The 22289-nt window shown below is 39.9% G+C and overlaps 1 protein-coding gene across 2 annotated transcripts in view; it reads left to right on the forward strand.

The window, feature by feature from the left end:
* Positions 1-22056, forward strand: part of HACL1 (2-hydroxyacyl-CoA lyase 1) — a 30749-nt gene extending 8693 nt beyond the window's left edge. The window contains exons 7-17 of one of the 2 annotated variants that reach the window (XM_010966040.3): positions 146-240; positions 1831-1943; positions 4193-4328; positions 8198-8303; positions 9631-9714; positions 10662-10763; positions 12623-12777; positions 13198-13356; positions 14152-14259; positions 15170-15356; positions 21900-22056. In XM_010966040.3, coding sequence (XP_010964342.2) covers positions 146-240; positions 1831-1943; positions 4193-4328; positions 8198-8303; positions 9631-9714; positions 10662-10763; positions 12623-12777; positions 13198-13356; positions 14152-14259; positions 15170-15356; positions 21900-21932 — 1278 coding nt within the window. In that variant the 3' untranslated portion in view covers positions 21933-22056. The remainder of the gene's footprint in view (positions 1-145; positions 241-1830; positions 1944-4192; positions 4329-8197; positions 8304-9630; positions 9715-10661; positions 10764-12622; positions 12778-13197; positions 13357-14151; positions 14260-15169; positions 15357-21899) is intronic. The other variant, XM_074372080.1, reaches the window with a different exon arrangement.
* Positions 22057-22289: the final 233 nt, after the last annotated feature.

Here is a 22289-nt window from a genome sequence, read left to right on the forward strand (position 1 = left end):
TTAATAAGAATTGCTTATTTTTCCAACTAAGGATATCCAGAAAAATTAAAATAGTGTTCATTTCATGATTTTAGTTTACCTTTGAGTGGAATATAATAAGGCTTGAGATTTTAAAAATATTTTCTTCCATTTGTAATAAACTCAGGCAGTGAGAAGCAGTATTTATGGTCGACCAGGTGCTTGCTATGTTGACATACCTGCAGATTTTGTCAGCCTCCAGGTGAATGTGAATTCTATAAAGTGAGTAATAGTTAACTGGAGTTCTTTCTTAATTGTATTACCATAATGCTTACCTTTTAAAAAGAATTTACCTAGCAGTTTATAAGTTAATCTTCATTTGTCTTAACTTTTGATGATTTAGTAATTAAATTGAATCTTAGCCAAAGGGCTTAATTCTCTTAATTAAAATGGTATTATTTAGTAATTATTTTGGAGTTTAATTACTCATCGAATACTTGGAGCTTCTCAAAATCCTCGCTTGAAATTATTCTTCCAGTAACCATAAGAAATTAATCCTCCCTAATGTTGTATGATTGTTTAGAGTCTTCATAGTATAACCAAGAGATGAAGTGACTATTGAAAAATTATTAGAACTCAGCATGAAAAATTTCAGTCTATCTCTGTGATTTAAAAATATTCTGACACCAGATGTTACTATGCTGTGCCAAGTTCCTTTAAGTTCCATAAGTAAACACTGAGTGAACACTAAGTACGACGAACTGGTGTCTCAGTCACCCCTGGTAAGGATGGGCACGCGGGTTAACGCATCACTATGAGTACCATTTAGCAGATTCCTGCTGTCGTGGACCAAGTGGCCCTTTAGGGACTACAGAGAGACAGTGGGCATTTCTGCACACTCAGGGTACTGAGTGGCTTCTATGTGGGAGAGTCAGACAAAAAGTGTATCTATTCTTCATAATGCTGAAACATGACAATCAAAATAATATTGCTGTGGGGAGAGGTGCCTCAGGTAAGTTAACCCTGTAAGCCGTCTTTAAAGTCTTTGCAAATATTTGTATGTCCTTTTTTCAATATTATATGCCAAAGTTTTGTACAATATGATGTTTATTAATTACGATAAATGAAATAAAACACTGAGGACTTGGTGTCTAGAAATACTTAACTATGACAGTTTTAATACTTTTTTTTACTAATGCATATTGTGGTACTGAAATACTGACTTCCTCAGGGACTGGAAATATAGTGAGGTAGTTAAAAGCATGGACTTTGGACACAGAACAGCGTGCTTCCATCCAGTCTTTGCCACATGCCATTTGGGAACCCTGGGCAAGTCACTTACTTTCTGAAATTTTCTCCCCCGCAGTGGTGAAATGGAGATAGTGGTAATACCTAACCTCATTATTTTGAAAATTAAATGAGAGTAAATGGCACATAGTGTAGATATTAAATATTAGCTTTTAGTATATTTTGATTTCTACTACAACAACAGCTACTACTATAATGTGAAGCCATTAATTCAGATTTCCTGCCAGTGAGTTACTCATTGACTGGCTGTTAGATGGTCTTAGGGAACAACTGCTGGTTTACCAGATGTGACAAGGATATTATGGTTATATAGGAGAAAGTCTCCATCTTTTGGAGCTGCGTGGAAGTTTTTAAGTCTTGCTAGCTGTAACCTGCTTTAAACTGGTTCAAGAAAAAATGTGTATGCATGTTTACGTGTGTATGTGTGAAGCAAATGTGAAATTGTAGTAGCTGAGTCCACACGGTGGGAACATGGAGCTTGCCATCCTGTTTTTTCCTGCCTCTTTGTGTGTCTGGTATTTTCTCAGTTGGCCACTTTTCAGTAACAGAGCTCTGCACCCCCAGGTACGTGGAGTGCTGCGCGCCTCCTCCTGTCTGCATGGCGGAGGCCTCTGCTGTGCGTCTGGCCGCGTCCATCCTTCGGGGCGCCAGGCAGCCCCTTGTGATCGTCGGGAAAGGTAGCCCCGAGCCCAGCCCTGACTCCTGCCGGGCTTTCCAGAGGGTGCTGGCTCTCTTCAGCAATGCTCTACGTGATTTACTAGTGTCTGCTTTAATGTTCGATGTTAGAATGCGAGTTCTCTTCATCCACTTAGCATTATTTATTAGTTTTGAAATCAAAATTATTCCAGAATGCCTGGAATATCGCCTATTGGATTTCTTTGGTCTTATGAGTAAAATGTGGTTTTTTCCATTATAAAAATAACATATGATTATTATTAAAAATTTGGAAAATCTAGGTTAGAAAGAAGAAATTCCTTCATACAAAGAATACCATTTTAACATGTAGTAGTTTTCTTTTCCTTTTTTGCATGTATATTTTATATTGTCATCATATTATATAGACAGTTTTATATTATACTTAATTCATTTAACTTTATAATAACATTTTCTCATGGTCTTAAATTTTTTTTTACGTGTAATTTTTAATATCTGTTCATGTATATACTAATACTTGACTGGCAAATTATTTAAATCTTTGCCAGTTTTTGTTTATTTACAATAGCTGTGACAAACTTGATTGTGTTTAAAGCTTTTTCCGTATTTAGAATATAAGATTGATTCCCAGAAAGAAAATTAACTAAGTGAAAACATATTCATATGTTAAGACTTCTGGTGCATATAGTCAGATTGCCTTCTCCCGAGGTGTAGTACCAGCTTATGCTCCTCATAGTGTCTGTTACGTGTTCCAGAACTGAAGGGCTATGAATCACCTGTGCCCATGCCAGTCAGTGATTATACTTAGGAACTAACCACATAGAGACTAAAAATAGTTTTAATAAAAATGATGGATAACAGGAAAAAAGTGAAGTCAGAGCTGAGTTGAATACAGCTGTCTGATGTATTAGTTCTGTGATCTCAGCAGACACTGCCAAGTCTCAGTTACCTTTCTTGCAAAAGAGATATTACCTACCTCAACAGTGTTATAATTAGACAACAAAATAGATGGAAAGAGCTCAGGGGATGCTAGTTTTCATTCTTCCTTTAACCAGCATTCGCTGAGCGCTTACAGTACAGCAGGGACCACAGAAACCATTTGTGAGGAACGTAAAGGAACCAAGGTCCCTACCAGTAGGTGGGTGGACCTGGTAGCGAGTGAGCGTGGTGTCCTCTGCAGTGACGTGCAGAGGGCGGAGGTGGCTTCTCAGGCAGTGGCGGTGTTGCTGTGCAGGTGGTGTGGAAAGACTACCAGAGGAGATGGCACTGTGGCCACTCCTGGAACAGTGGGTGGCAGGTCACTGAGTAGACGCAGAACACAGGCAGTCCAGGAAGGAGAACCGAGTGGACAAAGGTAAACCGAGGCAAGAGGAAGGATTCAGGGAAACTTTCTGTATTAAAAAAAAAGGAACTGTTTTTTTATCCTCTGTGAATGAGAAAAGATCCTGAGGTGGTTTTAACAGTGGAGAACATTATATTGAATCTGAAGGCATTACGCTGTTCACTGGGATTCAGTAGAGAATTTTAATTTGTGGATAGGGAGTAATGTTCTACTAACCCTGAGAGAGAGCACAGAGTTAAATAGCTACAACGCTGGCCTTGGTGGCATCAGAAATGAAGTCATTTCTCTGTTCAAACAGTGAGTTGTTTTCAGTGGCGCTGAGGGCGTAAGGCCTAGGGTTGCTCTGCAGACACACAACTGCAGAAACACACAATGGGACCCAGTCGGGTGAGCGCTGTTGCAGTCACAGCATCGTAGAGCCTGTGTGGCGATCCCTGGAGCTTTAGAAACTCGTGCGCCTTTTTAGAGTTTCCATGCCTAGACCCGGAGACTGCAGTCCGGGGTGGCCGTGGTGGGAACCACCCATGAGGTTAGAGAGAGCCTCTCCCTGTCGGGACAAAGTCCTTTCGTGCCCACCTGCACCTACCAGTAGGTGGTGCGGCCAGGGAACTGTGAGTGGTGCTTCAGTAGGAACATAGCACAGAAATGGCCGTTAAGAGCAGCAAGAGGGGTGAGGTGTGGCTTTGTTTGGGGGTAGACATCCTTGAGAATAACTGATAATATCAGTTGGGGGGAAACTAGAACTGTTGCCTTCTTAAACATTTAAAAATACCAAAGATAAAAACCGCTGTCACAGTTTGTTCCAGCGTTAAGCCGTGGATAAGCAGGACAGTATTTGAGAAGCTCTGAAAGCCACGCCACGTGAACTGTCCTGAGGGTCCCGTGTCTGGAGCCGAACTGACTTGTCCGGTGCACGTGCCCCTCTTGCAGGCGCTGCTTACGCCCGCGCCGAGGAGGGCATCAGGAGACTGGTGGAGCAGTGTCGGTTGCCATTTTTGCCCACCCCCATGGGAAAGGGCGTCATCCCAGACAACCATCCAAACTCTGTGGCCGCTGCCAGATCCAGGTACGTGGCTCCAGGTTCTAAACACAGCGCCTGGCAGATTTTAGGCTGATGTAAAGTCTTCTGTGACTTTAATGAGTCTAGGAGACGTTCTGAAAGAGTCATGTCATTGCAAGTACGTCTGTTTCTTCTTAGGCTTTTCAGCACATTAAAGGTGCTGTCCTCTGCCTCCCGACCCTCATGGTTTCAGACGAGAACTCTGTAGTCTGTTCCCCTCTATGTAATGTGTTGTTTTTCTGTGGCTCCTTTCAAGATTTTTTTTTTTATCTTTGGTTAGCAATTTGATTATGATGTGTCTGGACATGACTTTGTTTTAGTTTATCCTGTTTGGGGTTCTCTCATCTTTTTGAATCTGCATATTGATATCTTTCACCAAATTTGGGAAGTTTTTGGCTGTTATTTCTTCAAATATCTTTTCTACACCAATCTCTCTCTCCTTTTTGGAGTAACACAAATATTAGGCATCTTGATATTATCTCATAGGTCCCTGAAAAACTGTTTAAGTCTTTTCGGTCTTTTTGTCTTTTATATTTTGTTTCTCTGCTGAGAGCTGTAATCCTCCCATTTATTGCAAGAGTATTTTTATTTACCTTATGGGACCTAATTATGATAGCTGCTTTAAAGTGTTTGTCTACTAGTTCTGTCATCTGGGTCATCAATAAAATTGGTATCTATTCATTATATTTTCTTCTGAATTGGTTACATTTTTCTGGCTCTGTGTATTGAGTAGTTTTGTATTAGTTACATCCTAGAATTTCGAATACTATTTCGTGAAATTCTAGGTCATATTGAAACCCTCTGCAGAATGATTTGTCTGTTTTAGCAAGCAGTTAGCCAGGTTGGGTTCAGACTGCATGCAGATACCGTCTTACTTGCTGGAGGCCTGGTTCCAGGGTGGATTCACTTTTCACAGCCTTTGCTGTGCTCCTTTGGGTCTGTCTGCACGTGCCCAGCCCAGGGGTGAGCCCAGACTTGTGCTGGTTCATATCCAGAACTAGGGATTTCTTTTCTCTCTTAGGCCAACCCCACCGTCCACCCCCACTGCACAGAGTCCCTTTTCCTGGCCTTTGTTGCCACCTTACATCACCACACAACTGGGGCTGCCTTTGAGGCAAAGTGGCAGAAAAAAGAAGAAAGATGACAAGTAAGGGGGGTGCCCCATACTCGTCAGACCACAGGGGCCCCTTTTCCTGGTTCCTCTTGCCTGAAAAATGAAGTTTCTCTTGGAATTTTAGCTGCTTGGGGCCTCCCACGGTGCCTCTGTGCTGCCCTCAGAGCACAGCTGGGAGAGAGAAAAACAGAGAAAAAGGAAGAATTCAGTGCTTTGGGTGTTGCAGGGTCCCTTTTCCTGACCTTGTGGCCAAAAAGACAGGGTTCCTCTCCAAGTTTTTGCTGCCCTTTATTTCTGCAACAGGACTGCTGTGAGTCCCCGCTGGGAGATAAAGGAGGAGAACACCTTGGAGAGTTGCCACCCATAAGGGTCACTTCTTTGACCCTTCCGGGGCCACCTGCTGTTGTTTACTTTGCAGAAGCCTCAGGTAGTTGCTTTTTCTAGTTGTTCAGGGTTTTCCGTTGTCATCAGTGGGAGAGCTCGGCTGGAGTGGGTGTCCCCAATCTTGGCTGACACTGGAAGTCTTCTCTTTCCAGATTTTTAAAACACACTTTTAGATTAACCATACATTTTTCTTTTAATTTTTTTATTATGAAATATTATAAATATACAGATAAGACTAGAGAATAATTTAAGGAACACTGATATAACTACCACTGTAAACTTTAGCAGATACAACACAATATTAAGTAGTATGTTGTTGCTTTAAGGTTTTTTTTTGGTAAAGAAACAAAAACAATTTCGGATTCATTTGTAGTCCCTGTGTATCTTTCCTGATTCCATTTCCTCCCTCCGTGAAGAAACAGGAGTTCACTACTGTTACGCATTTGGTAGTTTTCATATTGTCCTGCATGCCCGAAATTACTTTTGAGGTTTTTTTTAATGTGATGTTTGCTGCTCAGTCTTTAAGTGTTGCCCATTTAATGTGAAGTTAATAGCTTATACTTTCACTTTTTTCATATTAGCATTCATTGTACAGTACACAAATTAACTACTACTCTTTTTGACATACTTTTACTTGGGTTGAATTGGTTTATTTTTATTCCAGCTGAATTTTGAGAAAATAATATTAATGACATTAATGGTGTAAAAAAGATTGCAAGGGGCTATAAATAATTGAATCAATGATTTCAAGGGTTTTAGAGTGTCTGTAAGCGAGTCTATCCTTTCACTTCTAGCTGTTAAATTTGGTCCCACAGGCTCAATACAGTATATGAAGATAGCTTTTTTGACTATATACTTGAAATGATAACTGAATTTCTGTGACAAATATCATAAACTACCACAGAAGACAGAAGCAAAACTGAGATCCTCTCTGGGAAAAAGATAAGAAAAAAGGGAAAACAGCAGAGAAGTAGAAAAGACAAGACCCACAGCAGTTATGACAAATTTTCCTGAAAAAAGGCAGAAACTTAAGATTGAATTGATAGTAATGCCAGTTATATATAGCATTAGAGCCACATTGGAGACAAAATGATACAGCTTAAGAACAAGTGAAGACATATGAGATAAACAAAAAGAAAGCAAGGGTTGATTGCTATGTTAATATCAGAGTGGATGTCAGAGTAAAATTTAAAAACTGAAGTTACATGGACAGACATACTAAGATATATAAAACTTAGAAATACACTTGGTGTAGTATTTTTTGAAAGCAGTTCAAGAAAATGAATTACATTTTTAAAATACCTGCTTCTAACAATAAAAAGATGGTGGTTTCTAGGGGTTTGGGGAGAGGGAGGGAGGGAGGAATGAATAGATGGAGCACAAGGGATTTTTAGGGCCATGAAATGATTCTGTATAATACTATTGTGGTGGCTACATGTCATTATGTATTTGTCAAAGACCATAAAATGTACAACATCAAAAGTGAACCCTAATGTAAACTATGGACTTTGGTTGATAATAATGTGTCCATGTTGGTTCATTGATTATACCAAATATGCCACCCTGATGAGGGATGTTGAGGGTAGGGGAGTATATATGTGTGGATGGGGAGGGCTGTGTGGGAACTCTGTATTTTCTGCTCAATTCTGCTGTAAACCTGAAACTACTCTAAAAAAAAAAAAATAGTCTATTAAAAGAAAAACAAAATACCTGCTTCTAGGAATCAGTTTGAAGTGTGTATTGAGATTCAAGAATAAAGATGTGCAACTCAGTACTATTAAAAACAAAATATCCAGCAGTTGAGGAAAGGCAAAATAAATTTGAAATATATGTTCAGCAAAAGATGTAGCCTTTGAAATTTGTATTTAAGAAAAACATATTGACAAAGGAAAATGTTTATGATAAAGAAAAGTACATGAGACAGTATTTAGTATATAAATTCAACTATAAAGAAGTGTGTGTGCAGGAAAAAAAACTAGATGAAGATATGCCAGAATATTAACAATGGTTTATAAGTTGACAATATTGGGTGATTTTGGTTTTTCCTTTATACTTTTCTGCTTTTTCCAGATTATCTACAGTAGACCTGTATTAATTTTTCTAATGATCAGAAATTATAAATGAAATAGAGTATATGAACAGCCTTACGGTAGTGTTTCTGTGCGTATTCATCTTTTAGATTACTACTTAAATGGAATGGCTTCATAAATTATTTCAGTTTGAAAGATCAAACTTACCACATATGCTGATTCTGAAGATCAGTGTAAGCTGCAAATCATTTACACTTTTCCAAGTGCTTTAGAAATTAATTTTAGAATAATTCAAGTAAGAATGTAGATATGCTTTTTATGTTACATCAGATTTTTCTTTTCAATAGGGCTTTGCAGTCTGCCGATGTAATTGTGTTATTTGGGGCCAGATTAAATTGGATTTTGCATTTTGGACTGCCTCCAAGATACCAGCCAGATGTGAAGTTTATCCAGGTACTCAGAGAGGAGAGGTTTCAGTCAGAGCTGTCTGGAGTTTATTGTTCTTTTCTCAGCCATTATCAGCTCCACTCTCTTCTTGGCTTTTGTGAACAATCATTTTTCTTTTTATAAAAGTAGGATTTTATAAATTGTCTAGCATAATTATAGGTACCAAAGTAAGCTGCCTTTTCAAGACTGTGAAACATAACATACCACTTTACTTCTACGCAGAATACCTTTCAAAATCAAGTCTTAAACAGTTTGAAAAGCATAATGTGCCTCTTCTTCATAGTTCAGGTGTATCTAAGGTAGACAAAAGAGGTTCAAGTAGGATGGTAGGTTAGAACAAAACACTCAGCATTGTTGGGAATACCCAAACCTTCGAACACTCTTTGATTGGAAATCTCTAGAAACAAGCTGGTTTTATCTGTGTCATTAAACAGACCGTTTGAAACAGGCTCCTGCGTCTTTGTGGCCTTCTGTATAAGCCGGTTTCCTTAGTAGTGTGGGGAGTACTGCCTGCACCATGCCGTGCAAACCTGTCGGCCCTGCAGATTTTGTAGAGGGGTTTGATGGCCCCGCCCCAGTTACCGTCTTCTCCGTTTACCTTTTACTTCTTCAGGGGTCAACTTCTAATAGTCCCTTTCCCCTTGGGGCTACTGGAAACTAAAACCACAAACAGGTGAGACCTGGGTTGCTGTGGAAGATGCTGCCACCTCTCGATTGCCCTCTTGGTTACAGAATAAAGGGCACCCCCTTTGGGGGCCTGAATTACTCCTTCTGGCAAAAGCTGTTTTCGCTTGCCCATGGCCATGCAGAAATGCAGCGTCTGAGTAAACGGGCAGCAGGCACGCGGCGCCCTGGGAGTGGTCCCCACCACGTGGTTCCTGGGCCGGCGGCGTCAGCAGCACCCGGGCCACCTGCTGAAGTCAAACTCCGAGGTGGACTCTTGCAGTCTGTGGCTTAACAAGCCCACCGGGTGATTCTATTAAATGCTCAAATTTGAGAACTCCTTCTCTGACTAGGAATTCCTGTGCAATTAAGAACCTTACTATTGATTAGACTCAGAACCAGAGTTGATCATGTCAGATGCATTCCTGTGGGTATGACAGAGCAATACCAAAGTTCTACGGAGTATTTTTAAATGAGGGAAGATAATGAGGCTTCTGTACTAGCCATGATACTCATGTAGTTCCATGGATTTTTACTTTTATTAAGGAACTTCTTAAATATCAGATCTTTATCATATGTTACACATACACAGTCCCTTTATTCAGTCTTAAGTCTTAAAGATTTTTTAAGAATAGACATGGCTCATTCTGTAGCCTCGTCTCTTTTTCAGGTTGACATCTGTGCAGAGGAGCTGGGAAATAATGTAAGGCCTGCCGTGACCTTGCTAGGAGACATAAATGCTGTCACTGAACAGGTAGGCGCTTTCGCCTGGGTTTTAGTTTATGCGATTGGTCTTCAGGGAAGTCAGTTCTTGAAAATGTTTCCTTCTTGATTCACTTGATGACAGGTCTATTAATAACTATTTGAAACAAAATTTATGATGGAAAGCTATTCTTAAACATAACTAGGGAACTTGGTAAATCCAACTGCTTGTATATACATTTGTGTGTAAGTAAGTTAAGCGTTTTTGGAAGGTAACTGAAAACTTAAAGGCATTCAGTCAGTAAACTGATTCAGCCGCCTGAAGGACTGTGCCGTAGCCCCCAGAGGAGCTGAGCTCACAGCCAAGAAACGGCTTTATGTACCGGAAAAAGTTTAACTTAGTATTTCTTTAGGCAAAAAGGAGATTTTTGCTCTTCAAACTATAATCAGCGACTTATCCAGATTGTTATTATTTGTACATAATTTATGCATTTCACTGTGACAGGAGATAAAATATAGGCACACTTGTCAACCTGGTTTTGGAGACAAGTTGGTATTATTATCATGATAATACATGTCACGTATTAAAACACTCTGGAGCGTTTGGTCTGTATCATGGGAATCCCTAGGTATTTGGGGCCTTGAGCCTTCCGGCAAGTGTTCTGTTCTATGGTGGAGTATTTTCCTTCTAGTGTCAAAAACAGAGGAGGGCTTAAGAGCCCCCTGCCTGTGGGGTGTGGAGGGGGTAACGTTTCCGCTTTGTCTTACGGGAATCCCAGCATCTGGCAGAAGTCTACACTGAACCAGGCAAAAACTTTACACGTTATCTGTTTGTCTTCTCTTGGTTGTTTGCTGCCTAGAGGAAAGCAGGGAGTATGAGTGATGTGAAGGGCAGGATGAGAGAGGTGTCCTGTTTTCTGTAAGAAGAGATTTTTATGCTAATGTGATATAAGTTTATTCTCAAAAAAGAAAAAAAAATTTTGTGATTTTTTTTTTTAGCTTTTAGAACAATTTGATAAAACACCATGGCAATATCCTCCAGAGAGCAAGTGGTGGAAAACTCTGAGAGAAAAGATGAAGAGCAATGAAGCTGTATCCAAGGTAAGACGGACCCACTGAAACCCAAGGACACTTCAAGTTCATAGTTCAGTTAGTTCTGTCACAGCGTGGCATATGCATTCCTGAAGTCAATTACATACCTACACACAACCCATTCATACATGTATTACAGCAGACATGGCACCTGACGCTTCTCGTGGCAGTGGGCATTGGAAGGCTGCAGCCCTGAGTCCCTGGGAAGTGTGGAGGGAGGGGATCTGACACTGACAGCTGTCAGAGCCCATGTGGACGGTTGTGGCTCCCTGTCCTCAGTTTGACCTTGGCACCAAATCACAATTAACCTTAAATCCTGGGGCACGTTTTTCTACCTTTAAGTTGTAAGTCCTTCAGGGCATGCATTTATAATAGACAGGTGTTTAATCAAAATTGAAAATCTGATCTAATACATAGTTGCCTTTTTAAAAAATTTCTGCCTTATTGAGGTAAAACTGACATGTAAAACTGTAAGATACTTAAAGGTGCATCATGGTGCCCTGACGTTCATGTCCACTGGGAAGGAATTCCCCATCTAGTTAATTCACACACTCATCACCTCGCATCTCTCTCTCTTTTCTTTTTTCTGGGTGAGAACGTTTATAGCCTCCTTTTTCAAATAACTTTTGTATCGCTGCTGGAATCTTGCAATTTCCTCAACTGCACTCGTGGCTTTGCCCGATAGCTGAAGGCTTTGGAAATTGTAGTAATGGGTGAAACCACCAAACCGTCCACTCTTAGCCCTGAAATGAGCCACTTCTGCAGGATTTGGCAATTTCTGTTTAAAGTCTTTGTATATAGATAGTGTTTTTGCTTTGATTGTGAGGAAAGATGTTTCTGATTTTTTCCTCCGTTTTGTGTATTCCTGTGCATCTTGATTCAGCTGAGTGTGGTTTTCTCATCGACGGAGTCGTGCATAAGCAAATAGGAAATTCCGGTTATGCTCATATTGTTCCCTAATACATCACTTGTCTTGGAATAAATTCACATTTTCAAAACAAGTAGCGTTGGTTTATACATGATTCTTTCATTGAAATTTTAATCAATGACTGTTTCTCCTATCAAGAGCCAGTCTCAGTTCTATTTCCTGAGTGGTATCGTGATTAATTCCTTCTTTTTTCCGTAGGAATCACCTTAGTGTAGGATGGAAGGCTCTTGCCTCTCTTCTCTGGTGCAGGAGTATAGGAGGGCCCCTCATCCATCGTGGGTATAACCTCCAGTGGACCGGACTAGCACAGGTGGAGAGGCCGTGCTGGGACCAGATGGGGCTTTGCTGCGAGAGCCCATGTGGCCTTCTCTCAGCGCGGAAAGGTGTCAGCCAGACACGGGCATTTACCTTGCTGTTTTCTATCCATTCAGGGTGGAGGGTGAAGCATATCCCCTTTATTCTCCAGTGCGTGTGCGGAAGACCCAGATTTTCAGATTTTCTAAAACCCAACTTCATTTTTTTAAGCATAGGGCCATATTTTAGATGAAAATATTCTAGAATAGAAATTTCACTTTTTCTGAGGCAGCGTTTTCCTGAGAGTGCTCAGATAAGAAGGACTGTTTAGTCTTGTTTAACCCAGTACTTCCAGACGTCTTGGTCTTTAAGATGCTAGTGTGTGCTGTGGATCTCCAGGAAGAGGGACATTTCCTGGCTTACTTGATTGTGTCCCACACTGGGACTGTGGGCCCTGTTCTTCTTAGCGTGCCCCCCGGGACTGTGCACGGATCAGCGGCTTCTCAGGGGCCCTCTGGAGGCCACTTGGGAATCTCTTAACTTGTTTGTTGCCTGTGTCCTAGTAAGTTTGAAAGTATTTAGTGACACTGTTTATTTTTATTGTTATGTCAATCTGATTTGATTGTATTTCCCTCTAATGCTTTAGGAATTAGCTTCCCAAAACTCCCTGCCTATGAATTATTACACAGTATTCTACCATGTTCAAGATCAGCTACCCAGAGACTGTTTTGTGGTGAGTGAAGGAGCAAACACTATGGATATTGGACGCACTGTGCTTCAGAACTACCTTCCTCGGCACAGGTACAGCTTCCAAAAAAGGAATTCTGATGATGAGAATGTGTTAAATTTGAAACTACAAAAAGCAGATTAATAAAACATTTGAGAATTATCTATGTCCAGTGTATAAGGACGTATTTCTTAAAGTATTCTTAGGTGGGGTTTTGTAGAGTTTTTATCCTTGGTATGGCCTCGAGATCATGCGATAACTTGTACACCAGGTGTTCTGAGGACGCGTTCACAGCCTTCCAAGCAGTCAGTGATTTTTCCTGCTCATTCTGCTTATCTTTGACAAATTAGTTCCTTACAGTCTAAAACTTTACACTAAAGACAGTGTTTTTATTCTTTATTTTTCCACAAGCCATGTGACTGAATAGATTTGTGCCAACCCCACCATCTGTGACATGCCCCAGAGGGTTTCATTTTCGCTTTGTTTCCCAACAGGCTTGATGCTGGTACTTTTGGAACAATGGGAGTCGGTTTGGGGTTTGCCATTGCAGCTGCCATAGTGGCAAAAGATAGAAGCCCAGGGCAGCGGGTCATCTGTGTGGAAGGGGACAGTGCATTTGGGTTTTCCGGCATGGAAGTGGAAACCATCTGCAGGTAAAACAGCATCCTGAATCAGAGCATCTCTTTCTCCAGAATATGAAAAATCACACACAAGTCCCATTAGTCTAGCAAACACCAAGCATTCACCCTGTGCCAGGTGCCCTGTTCTCTGCACTGTGCTGTGTCCTGAGGACGCTAGTATAAATAACCCGAGGGTCTCTTTTATCCAGGACAGTGTGTTCATACCTCTTTACCGCATGCCAGAAACTCACCACACTGGCGGGGGTAGTTTTGAGGTCACTGAAGAAAACATTCTGGTCTGAAAAAAGCTTGTTTTCTGCAGGGAGATAGCAGAGCTTGATGGCTAAGAGCATGGCCTCTGGGGCAGGTGGCCTGGATTTAAACACTGGCTTGACCAGTCTCCTCTAAAGTGGGGATACGTACCTTACTAGTTCCTACCTTAGAGGACAGTTGTGAGGAACAAATGAGATAATCTAGGTGCTTGAGAGGGTATTAAGTATGGAAAGTGTCATTCTTACTGACAACGGGATCTATGAAAACCAAGGTTCAGGAAAGCTTGGTGATTTGCCCGAGGTCCATAACTGCACAGTGGCAGAACCAGGTCTGCCAGCCCCAAATCTGGCATTCTTTCTACGACCCCATGATATTTCTGTTAATGATTTCATAGTCTTTATTAGGACAACAAAGGCTTAATTTTCAGTCTTCCCCTAATATTACAAAAATGCTGATAGAAAACTATCCATTTTCCAAGTTAAAATTTCAGTCCCATGAAAAGAAATTGCCTTAGAATGATGAATGATTTCCTTTGTATTTTGCTCTCAATTTTAGGTACAACTTGCCAATCATACTTTTGGTGGTGAATAATAACGGAATTTACCAAGGTTTGGATACAGATACTTGGAAGGAAATGTTAAAATCTAGAGATGCTACTACAGCGTAAGTAACCCAGAACAATGTATATTTACTTTTTTTCATCTATTTTAATCTCTCTTTAAAAAGTTCGCTGTATTGGAATGTGCTTACCGGGTGTAAGTGTTGCTTGCCTGCACGGTCAGCCCCTCTGAAGGGCAGGAACCCGCTCTGCATGGTTGGTTTTTGCACATCCAGTGTTGATTGGGCACTTCAATAAAGAGTTTATGATCAGGAAGCCACTGAAGACTTGGGTGAATGAGTTTGATCTCTAAGCCTTGTTAATGAAAGGGCTTATAGCAAAATGCTTCCAGTCCTGCTGTTCCTACTGCACCACGTAGGAATATGGATGCTTAAATATTACTTACGATACAGAAATGTTTCCTTTTACCACTTGGCTCAGTCTTGATTATCTGTTGACAGAGGCAAACTGAGACAGCAGTGTGGCCGGCTGTGGGCTACGAGGGCTGTGAATCTGAGTCCGCTGCAAGGGATCGGGCGTGCTTACCTAGGCCTCACTGACTTCATTTGTTGTTTTGCTTACTGTTTTGTAGTCAACATCCCTTTTTTTCCTCTCTTTTGAGGGGTTTCATAATAGTTGACGGTGTAGCCTGCACTGTGCAGTTTAGTAATCACTAGGCACATGTGTCTATTTAAGTTAGATTAAAAATTCACTTCCTCTTTTTAACTAGTCACATTTCAGGTGCTCACCACAACAGGTCACCAGTGGCCACTGTACTGGGCAGCACAGGTAAAAAATTTCCATCATCACAGAAAGTTCTATTGGATGTTGCCATATAGACGAGACAAAATGTATGGGACGTTTAATGTACCGGCATCTCGGTTTGCAGAAAAGTATCTTTCTGTTCAGTCAAAATTTTTCCATGAATTATTTCAGAGAATGACTTTTTTCTTAACTTGTGACCTCCTTTTACAGAGCCCCTCCGATGTGTCTTCTGCCACACTCACATTATGAGCAGGTCATGACTGCATTTGGAGGCAAAGGGTATTTTGTACAAACACCAGAAGAACTGCAGAAATCCCTGAGGCAGAGCCTGGAAGACACAACTAAACCCTCTCTCATCAACATCATGATTGAGCCACAGGCCATGCGGAAGGCCCAGGTAAAGGCAATTGCTAAGCAGAAATGCATCTCCCCTCCCACCCCCAAAAGTATCTACCTCATAGAACACCCTGTAATTTACAGAGTTCTTTCTAAACCATTTCTGAACTTAGCACTTTGATTTGTTTGTTCAATGAATATTTATTGAGATGTGTGTTAGGTGTGCTGTGTCAGGTGCTAAGAATAGCATGGTGAGCAAAGCCAGACTCAGCCCTCACCTCATGGAGTTTACTGTCCAACAGGAGAGAAGTACAGACGAGTCACCTCTCAACTGAATGTGTCACAACAGAATGAGGCAGTTTCTCTGAAGGAAAGAAACCCAGCTCTGAATGAACGAAAAACAAAACAATCAGATTTATACTGAGGTCACAGGGAAGGCTTCTCAGAGGAAATGATGCTTAAATGAAGGATAGGTAGGGGCAAACTCAGCAAAGAGGCAAGAGATGTGCAAAGACCCTGTGGCAGGAGGGAGCACACAAGTCCGAGGAGTTGCAAGAAGGCCAGCGTGGCTGGAGGGCAGAGGGTAGAGGAGGCACAGTGGAGGTGAGACTCTAATAGGGTGATTTGTGCGGTTACATTCACAGTTAGTTACTTCGGCCTCTAAAGCAAAACCACAGTGTGGATGATAGCAGTGAGATAAATGACAGTGTGTAGTATGTTCCTCTCCAAGCCCAGATTAAGATGCTGTTCATACTTAACTTTGTGCTCGGGTCCTGGTCCCGGTACTTGCTTTCTCTTATATTCCTGTCCTCCACGCTTACACCTTGCATTTCAGGTGCTGTTTTCAGCACAATAATTTTTTCGAAGTAGTTTCTGTCTTGGTTCTTTATACACATATCTGCTGTTAAGATTTTTTCTTTTTTTGAACAAGACAGTGGACAGATGGGCAAATGGACACCTGGACAATGAATGAAATGTAAATTAGCTAATTTGGAAACTATAAAATATATAGAATTCTACTGAAATTCTGTTTCTGTAAAAACAGATACTAAGGATTTTGGTGAAAGGAACCAAGGGGAACTATAGGACAGCTGGAAAACAATAAAATGGCAATAAGGACATATGTATCAATAATTACTTTAAATACTAATGGATTAAATTCTCAAACCAAAATAAATAAAGTGGCTCAGTGGATACCAAAACCAGACACATCTGTGTGCTGCCTCTGAGAGACTGACTTCAGCTGTAAGGACACACAGACTGGAAGTGAAGGGATAGAAAGGGATGACACATGCATATGGAAACCAAAAGAAAGCTGGAGTAGCAATACTTGTATCAGATTAAACAGACTTTAAAACATAAAGACTGTAGTAAGAAGCAAAGAAGGGCATTACATAATGACAAAGGGGCCAACCCAACAATAGGACGTAACATTTGTAAATATTTATGTAGACAACATAGGTGCACTTATATATATAAAGCAAATATTACCAGACCTAAAGGGAGAAACAGACAGCAATAATATTAATAACAGGAGGGGACTTTAACACCCCATTTATATTAATGGATAGACCATCCAGACAGAAAATCAGGTAGGAAACATCAGCCTTAAATGGCAAAATACTAGCACACTGAACCCAGCAGCACATGAAAAGCATCACATGCCGTGGCCAAGTGGGAGTTATAGGGATGCAGGGTGTCTCAGCATCTACAGATCAGTCAGTGTGTACACTGCATGAACGAAGTGAGGGGTAAAAGTCATGTGATCATCTCCATAGATGCAGGAAAAAAGCATGGTGACAAAATGCAGCATCTATTTATGGTAAAAACTCTAAACAAAGTGGGTATAGAGGGAACATACCGCAACATGGTCAAAGTCATATATGACAAGCCCACAGCTAAGACCATATTCAACAGTGAAAAGCTGAAAGCTTCCTCTGAGATCAGGACCAAGAGAAGGATGCTCACTCTCACTGCTTTTATTCACCATGGCATTGGTGGTCCTAGCCAGAGCACTTAGCCAAGAAAAAGAAATGAAAGGCATCCAGATTGGAAGCAAAGAAGTAAAAGGGTCACTATTTGCAGATGATGTGATGTTATATAGAGAAAACCCTAAAAACTCCACCAAAAACTGTTAGAATAAATAAATCCAACAGAGTTGTAGGATACAAAATTAATACACAGAACTCTGTTGCATTTGTAAACAGTAGCCACAGACTATCAGAAATCAAGAAAGCAATGTCATTTACAGTTGCATCAAAAATAATACAGTATTTAGGAATAAATTTAACCAAGGACTTGGAAGATCTATACTCTGAAAACTATATGACATAAATGAAAAAAAGTGAAGAAGACACGAAAAAATGGGAAGATATTTCATACTCATGGATTGGAATTTTAGCAGTTCATATTGTTAAAATGTCCATACTATCCAAAGCATTCTACAGATTCAGTGCAGTCTCTATCAGAATTTTAATGGCATTTTGGAAATAGAACAAACAATCCTAAAATTTGTGTGGAAACACAAAAGACCTCAATTAGCCAAAGCATTCTTGAGAAAGAACAAAGCTAGAGGCATTAAATTACCTGATTTCAAAATATATTACAAAGCTTTGGTAATCAAAACAGTATGGTATTGGCATTAAAACGGACACATAAATCAATGGAACAGAATAGAGAGCCCAGAAATAAACCCAAGCGTATATGGTCAATTAATTTATGACAAAGGGGAAATGAATATACAATGGAGAAAGGACAATCTGTTCAGTAGATGGTGTTGGAAAAACTAGGCAGTCACATGGAAAGAATGAAATAAGAACATGTTCTTATGCCATTTTTATACCATGTTCTTACACAAAAATTAAAGTGGATTAAAGACTTGAATATAAAACCTGAAACCGTAAAATTCCTAGAGGAAAACTGGCAGTAAGCTCCTTGACATTGGTCTTGGAGGTAGTTTTTTTTTAATCTGACACCAAAAGCTGAGGCAACAAAAGCAAAAATAAACAAGTGGGACCACATCAGACTAAAGCTTCGACACAGCAAAGGGGACCATCAACAAAACAAGAAGGCAACCCATTGAATGGGAGAAAATATTTGTAAATTATATTGTGTGATGCAGGGTTAGTACCTGAAAAATATAACGAACTCATTTAACTCAATAGCAAAAAGTAAACAGTCCAGTGTAAAAGCAGAGAGAAAATATAAATAGACATTTTCCAAAGAAGACATACAGATGGCCAACAGGCACATGAAAAGATGCTCAGCATTACTAGTCATCAGGGAAATGCACATCAAAACCACAATGAGATGTCCCCTCACACCTGTTAGAATGGCTGTTACCAAAGAGACAAGAAATAAGCGTTGGTGAAGATGTGCAGAAAAGGGAATCCTTGTGCCCTGTTGGTGGGAGTGTATATTGGTATAGCCATTATGGAAAACAGTATGCAGGGTCCTCATAAAATTAAGTGCAAAACTACCATGTGATCCGGCAATGCCACTTCTGGGTATTTATGTGAAGAAAATGAAAACACTATCTCTAAACGATACATGCACTTCCATTTTCCTTGCAGCATTATTTACAATAACCAAGATATGAAACAACCTACAAGTTGGATTATTATTCAGCTATAAAAAAGACTGAAATCTTACCATTGCAACAACATGGTTGGGCCTTGAGGGCGTTATGCCAAGTGACTTAAGTCAGACAGAGAAAGACAAGTGCTGTATAATCTCATGGAATTTAAAGCAAACAAAAACATGAGGCTCCTAGATACAGAGACAGATTGGTGGTTGCCAGGGGTGGGTGGTGGGGATGGGAAAAATGGGTGAAGGGGGTCAAAAGGTATAGAAAACAAATATGTCATTGGAGATGTAATGCACAGCATAGTGACTATAGTTAATAATGTATCGCATATTTGAAAGTTGCTAAGAGAATAGATAGTAAAAGTTCCCGTCACAAGAAGAATTTTTGTGACTATGTATGGTAATGAGTGTTAACTAGACTTACTATAGTGATGACTTCTCGATGTGTACAAATACCGAATCATTATGTTGTGCACCTGAAACTAACGTAATGTTATGTGTCAGTTATACTTCAGTTTCACAGAGACAGAGGCAGGCTTTGGCATAGCCTCCCCTGGGCTCTTCACAGAGCAGAGAGAAGAGATACTTGGGGAGAAGCATGCTGAGGGGGGTGATGAGCAGAGAGAGGTGTTGGGGAGATGGCATTAGCAGGGATCTATGTGGAGCAAGCAGGCAGACTCTTGTTAGGTCGGATTCACAACTACTCTGTACCTTTGTGGGTTTAATGATTGCCTTTTAAAAAAAATCTAATGAGGGAGGAGGGTGGGAAGGGATAAACTTGGAGTTCAAGATTTGCAGATACTGACTAGTAGCTATAAACAGATGAACAAATTTATACCGTAGAGCACAGGGAAATATATTCAGTATCTTGTAGTAGCTCATGGTGAGAAAGAATATGAAAATGAATATATTATATTCACGGATGACTGAAGAATTGTGCTGTACACCAGAAATTAACACAACATTGTAAACTGACTATAACTCAATAAAAAAAAAAAGAAATCCAAAAAAAATTTTTTTTAATTCAAAATATCTAGTTGTTGACGTTTTTAATACTTTGATTTTGTTTTGACACCTCATTTTCTTACTGTGAAAAAATTAGTTCCCAACAATACTAATTACTTACTTGATTTTATCCTGATGCACACACACATAGACATAATTGTTACATATATAAGCTATTGTAATAGCTTCAAAATCACAATTTTAGTATGAATATAAACCTACTAAATTCAATTTAAGACATCTTTGCAGGTGTTTTTTTCCTTTAGTTATACAGTGAAAATACAGAGCTTTAAAGTCATAATAACTTTTCTCAAAGTGGTTATGCCACTAACTGTATACAGTTAGTTTCATTTGTCTAATTTTTGGCTTTAAATGGGTTTAAAAATATTTTTAAAAGAAAATCTAGTTGTTGAAATGATTTCTGCTAGCTAGACTCACAGTAAATAGGTCTTAAAATCTCATGGCATTTTGTCTGCAGCTGAGTATGTGGCTGGGATGTTAGTTTTGCAACCCAGGACGCCCTCCTCCAGGCATCAGGGTATCAGAGTCCTAGGGAAACTAAAGCCACAAGAGGCTTGGTAAACACGTTCAGGACACACACACAAAATAGTCTTGACACCTGTGCTGGTCACGTAGGGGCCCAGGTTGTCCCTGCACTGCCTTTCTAAATGATCTTTGAAAGGTCTATTCTCTAAGTTCTCTATGAATTTGGGGTGGGTATGGCTGGAAAAATACAAGTTCTTATTTCTTCTTTTATGATTTGATGAAGATTATCCTTGTATTTTTTGCATGTACCACTTAACATTTTTTAATCTTCATTCCAGTAGAATTCCACACACATTATGGTTTCTAAGCGTTGATTTTTTACTGATGGAGTGTGTCCATCACCATTTGTCATTCTTTTAAAATTGAAGTATAGTTGATTTGCAATATTATGTTAGTTTTAGGTATACAGAATTTTCTATAGATTATACTCCATTTAAAGTTATAAAATGTTGGCTATATTTCCTGTGCTGTACAATATATCCTTGTAACATGTATTTTTATATGCAGAAGTTTGTGTGTCTCAATCTCATACCCCTATCTTGTCCCTCCCCCATCCCTCTCCCCACTGGTCACCTCTAGTTTTCTATGAATCTAAACAAATATGTGCACCCCAGTGTTCAGAGCAGCACTATTTACAATAGTCAAGACATGGACGCAACCTAAATGTCCACTGACAGATGACTGAATAAAGGAGATGTGTATATATATATACATATGTTTGTGTATATATATATATATGTATATATGCATATATACACACAACAGAGTATTCCTCAGCCAAAAAAATGAATGAAATTTTGCCATCTGCAACAACATGGATGGCAGATGGACCAGAGAATGTTATGCTTAGTGAAATAAGTCAGAGAAAGAAGAATACTGTATATTACCACTTATATGTGGAATCTGAAAAATAAAACAAATGAATATAATAAAACAAACAGACTCGCAGATACAGGGAATGGACCAGTGGTTACCATTTGTCATGGAAGCGGTCTGGCTGGCCACTTCCTGCTATAATACAGGGAGGCCCTAATCTCCACAGCTGCCTGTGGCCGGGTCACTCGTGTGCGATGACTTTAGTCTTGGGCAAGGCTTCTGTGCACTGGCCTTTCTACCCTCGTTCTTAGACGTGGGAGCTCGGCCCTCTGTGAGCTGCCTCCATCTTCTCGCTTCTTTTGCATGGATTTCTGGTGCTTTCAGACTCGTTTTTTTGTGCCCTGATTACTATTAATAGTGGAGGACCTAGAAAGTGATTTTAGGTTGTTTTGTAGGATGAGACGGCAAGGTTCACTAATGGATTTTTATTAGTTCCTTTTTGGGAAGAGCTCCAGACCAAAGACAAACTTCATTTACCACCATCGTGGCTAGCGTGGTGCTAGCGGGACTTTTAGAGTTTAGATCAAGCGAAACAGGATCTAGTTTGAGACAGTTACTTCTTTTGACTGAATGCTTGTCTTTCTTTTTGTAGGACTTTCACTGGCTGACCAGCTCCAAAATGTGAAGACTCCGGTGAGTGGCTTGAGGAGCTTTCTCTTTCCTGTGAGGTGGACTTTTATTTTCCACAGCAACATTACTATAATGTTAAAATTGTTGTGCAAAGAAAAATAAAATACATTTCTAAATGATATTTTATAATAAAGGAATTGATTAAAAAACATTAAAAGTTACCACCAGTATCTTATCACAGAAATAACCACTTAGATGAAAAAAGTTTATTAAATAGCATTGTTACACATCAGTTTTCTTTTAAGTAAACCTATTCCTGAAGTCACATATCTTTTAAAAACATCTTCCAAGGAAGAAAGTTCCAAGAACTGTCCAGTGCCAGGCGTGTTCTGTAAGTTGGGTACCTGGACTC

The sequence above is a fragment of the Camelus bactrianus genome, chromosome 1, assembly GCF_048773025.1.
Source record: "Camelus bactrianus isolate YW-2024 breed Bactrian camel chromosome 1, ASM4877302v1, whole genome shotgun sequence".
Taxonomy (NCBI): domain Eukaryota; kingdom Metazoa; phylum Chordata; class Mammalia; order Artiodactyla; family Camelidae; genus Camelus; species Camelus bactrianus.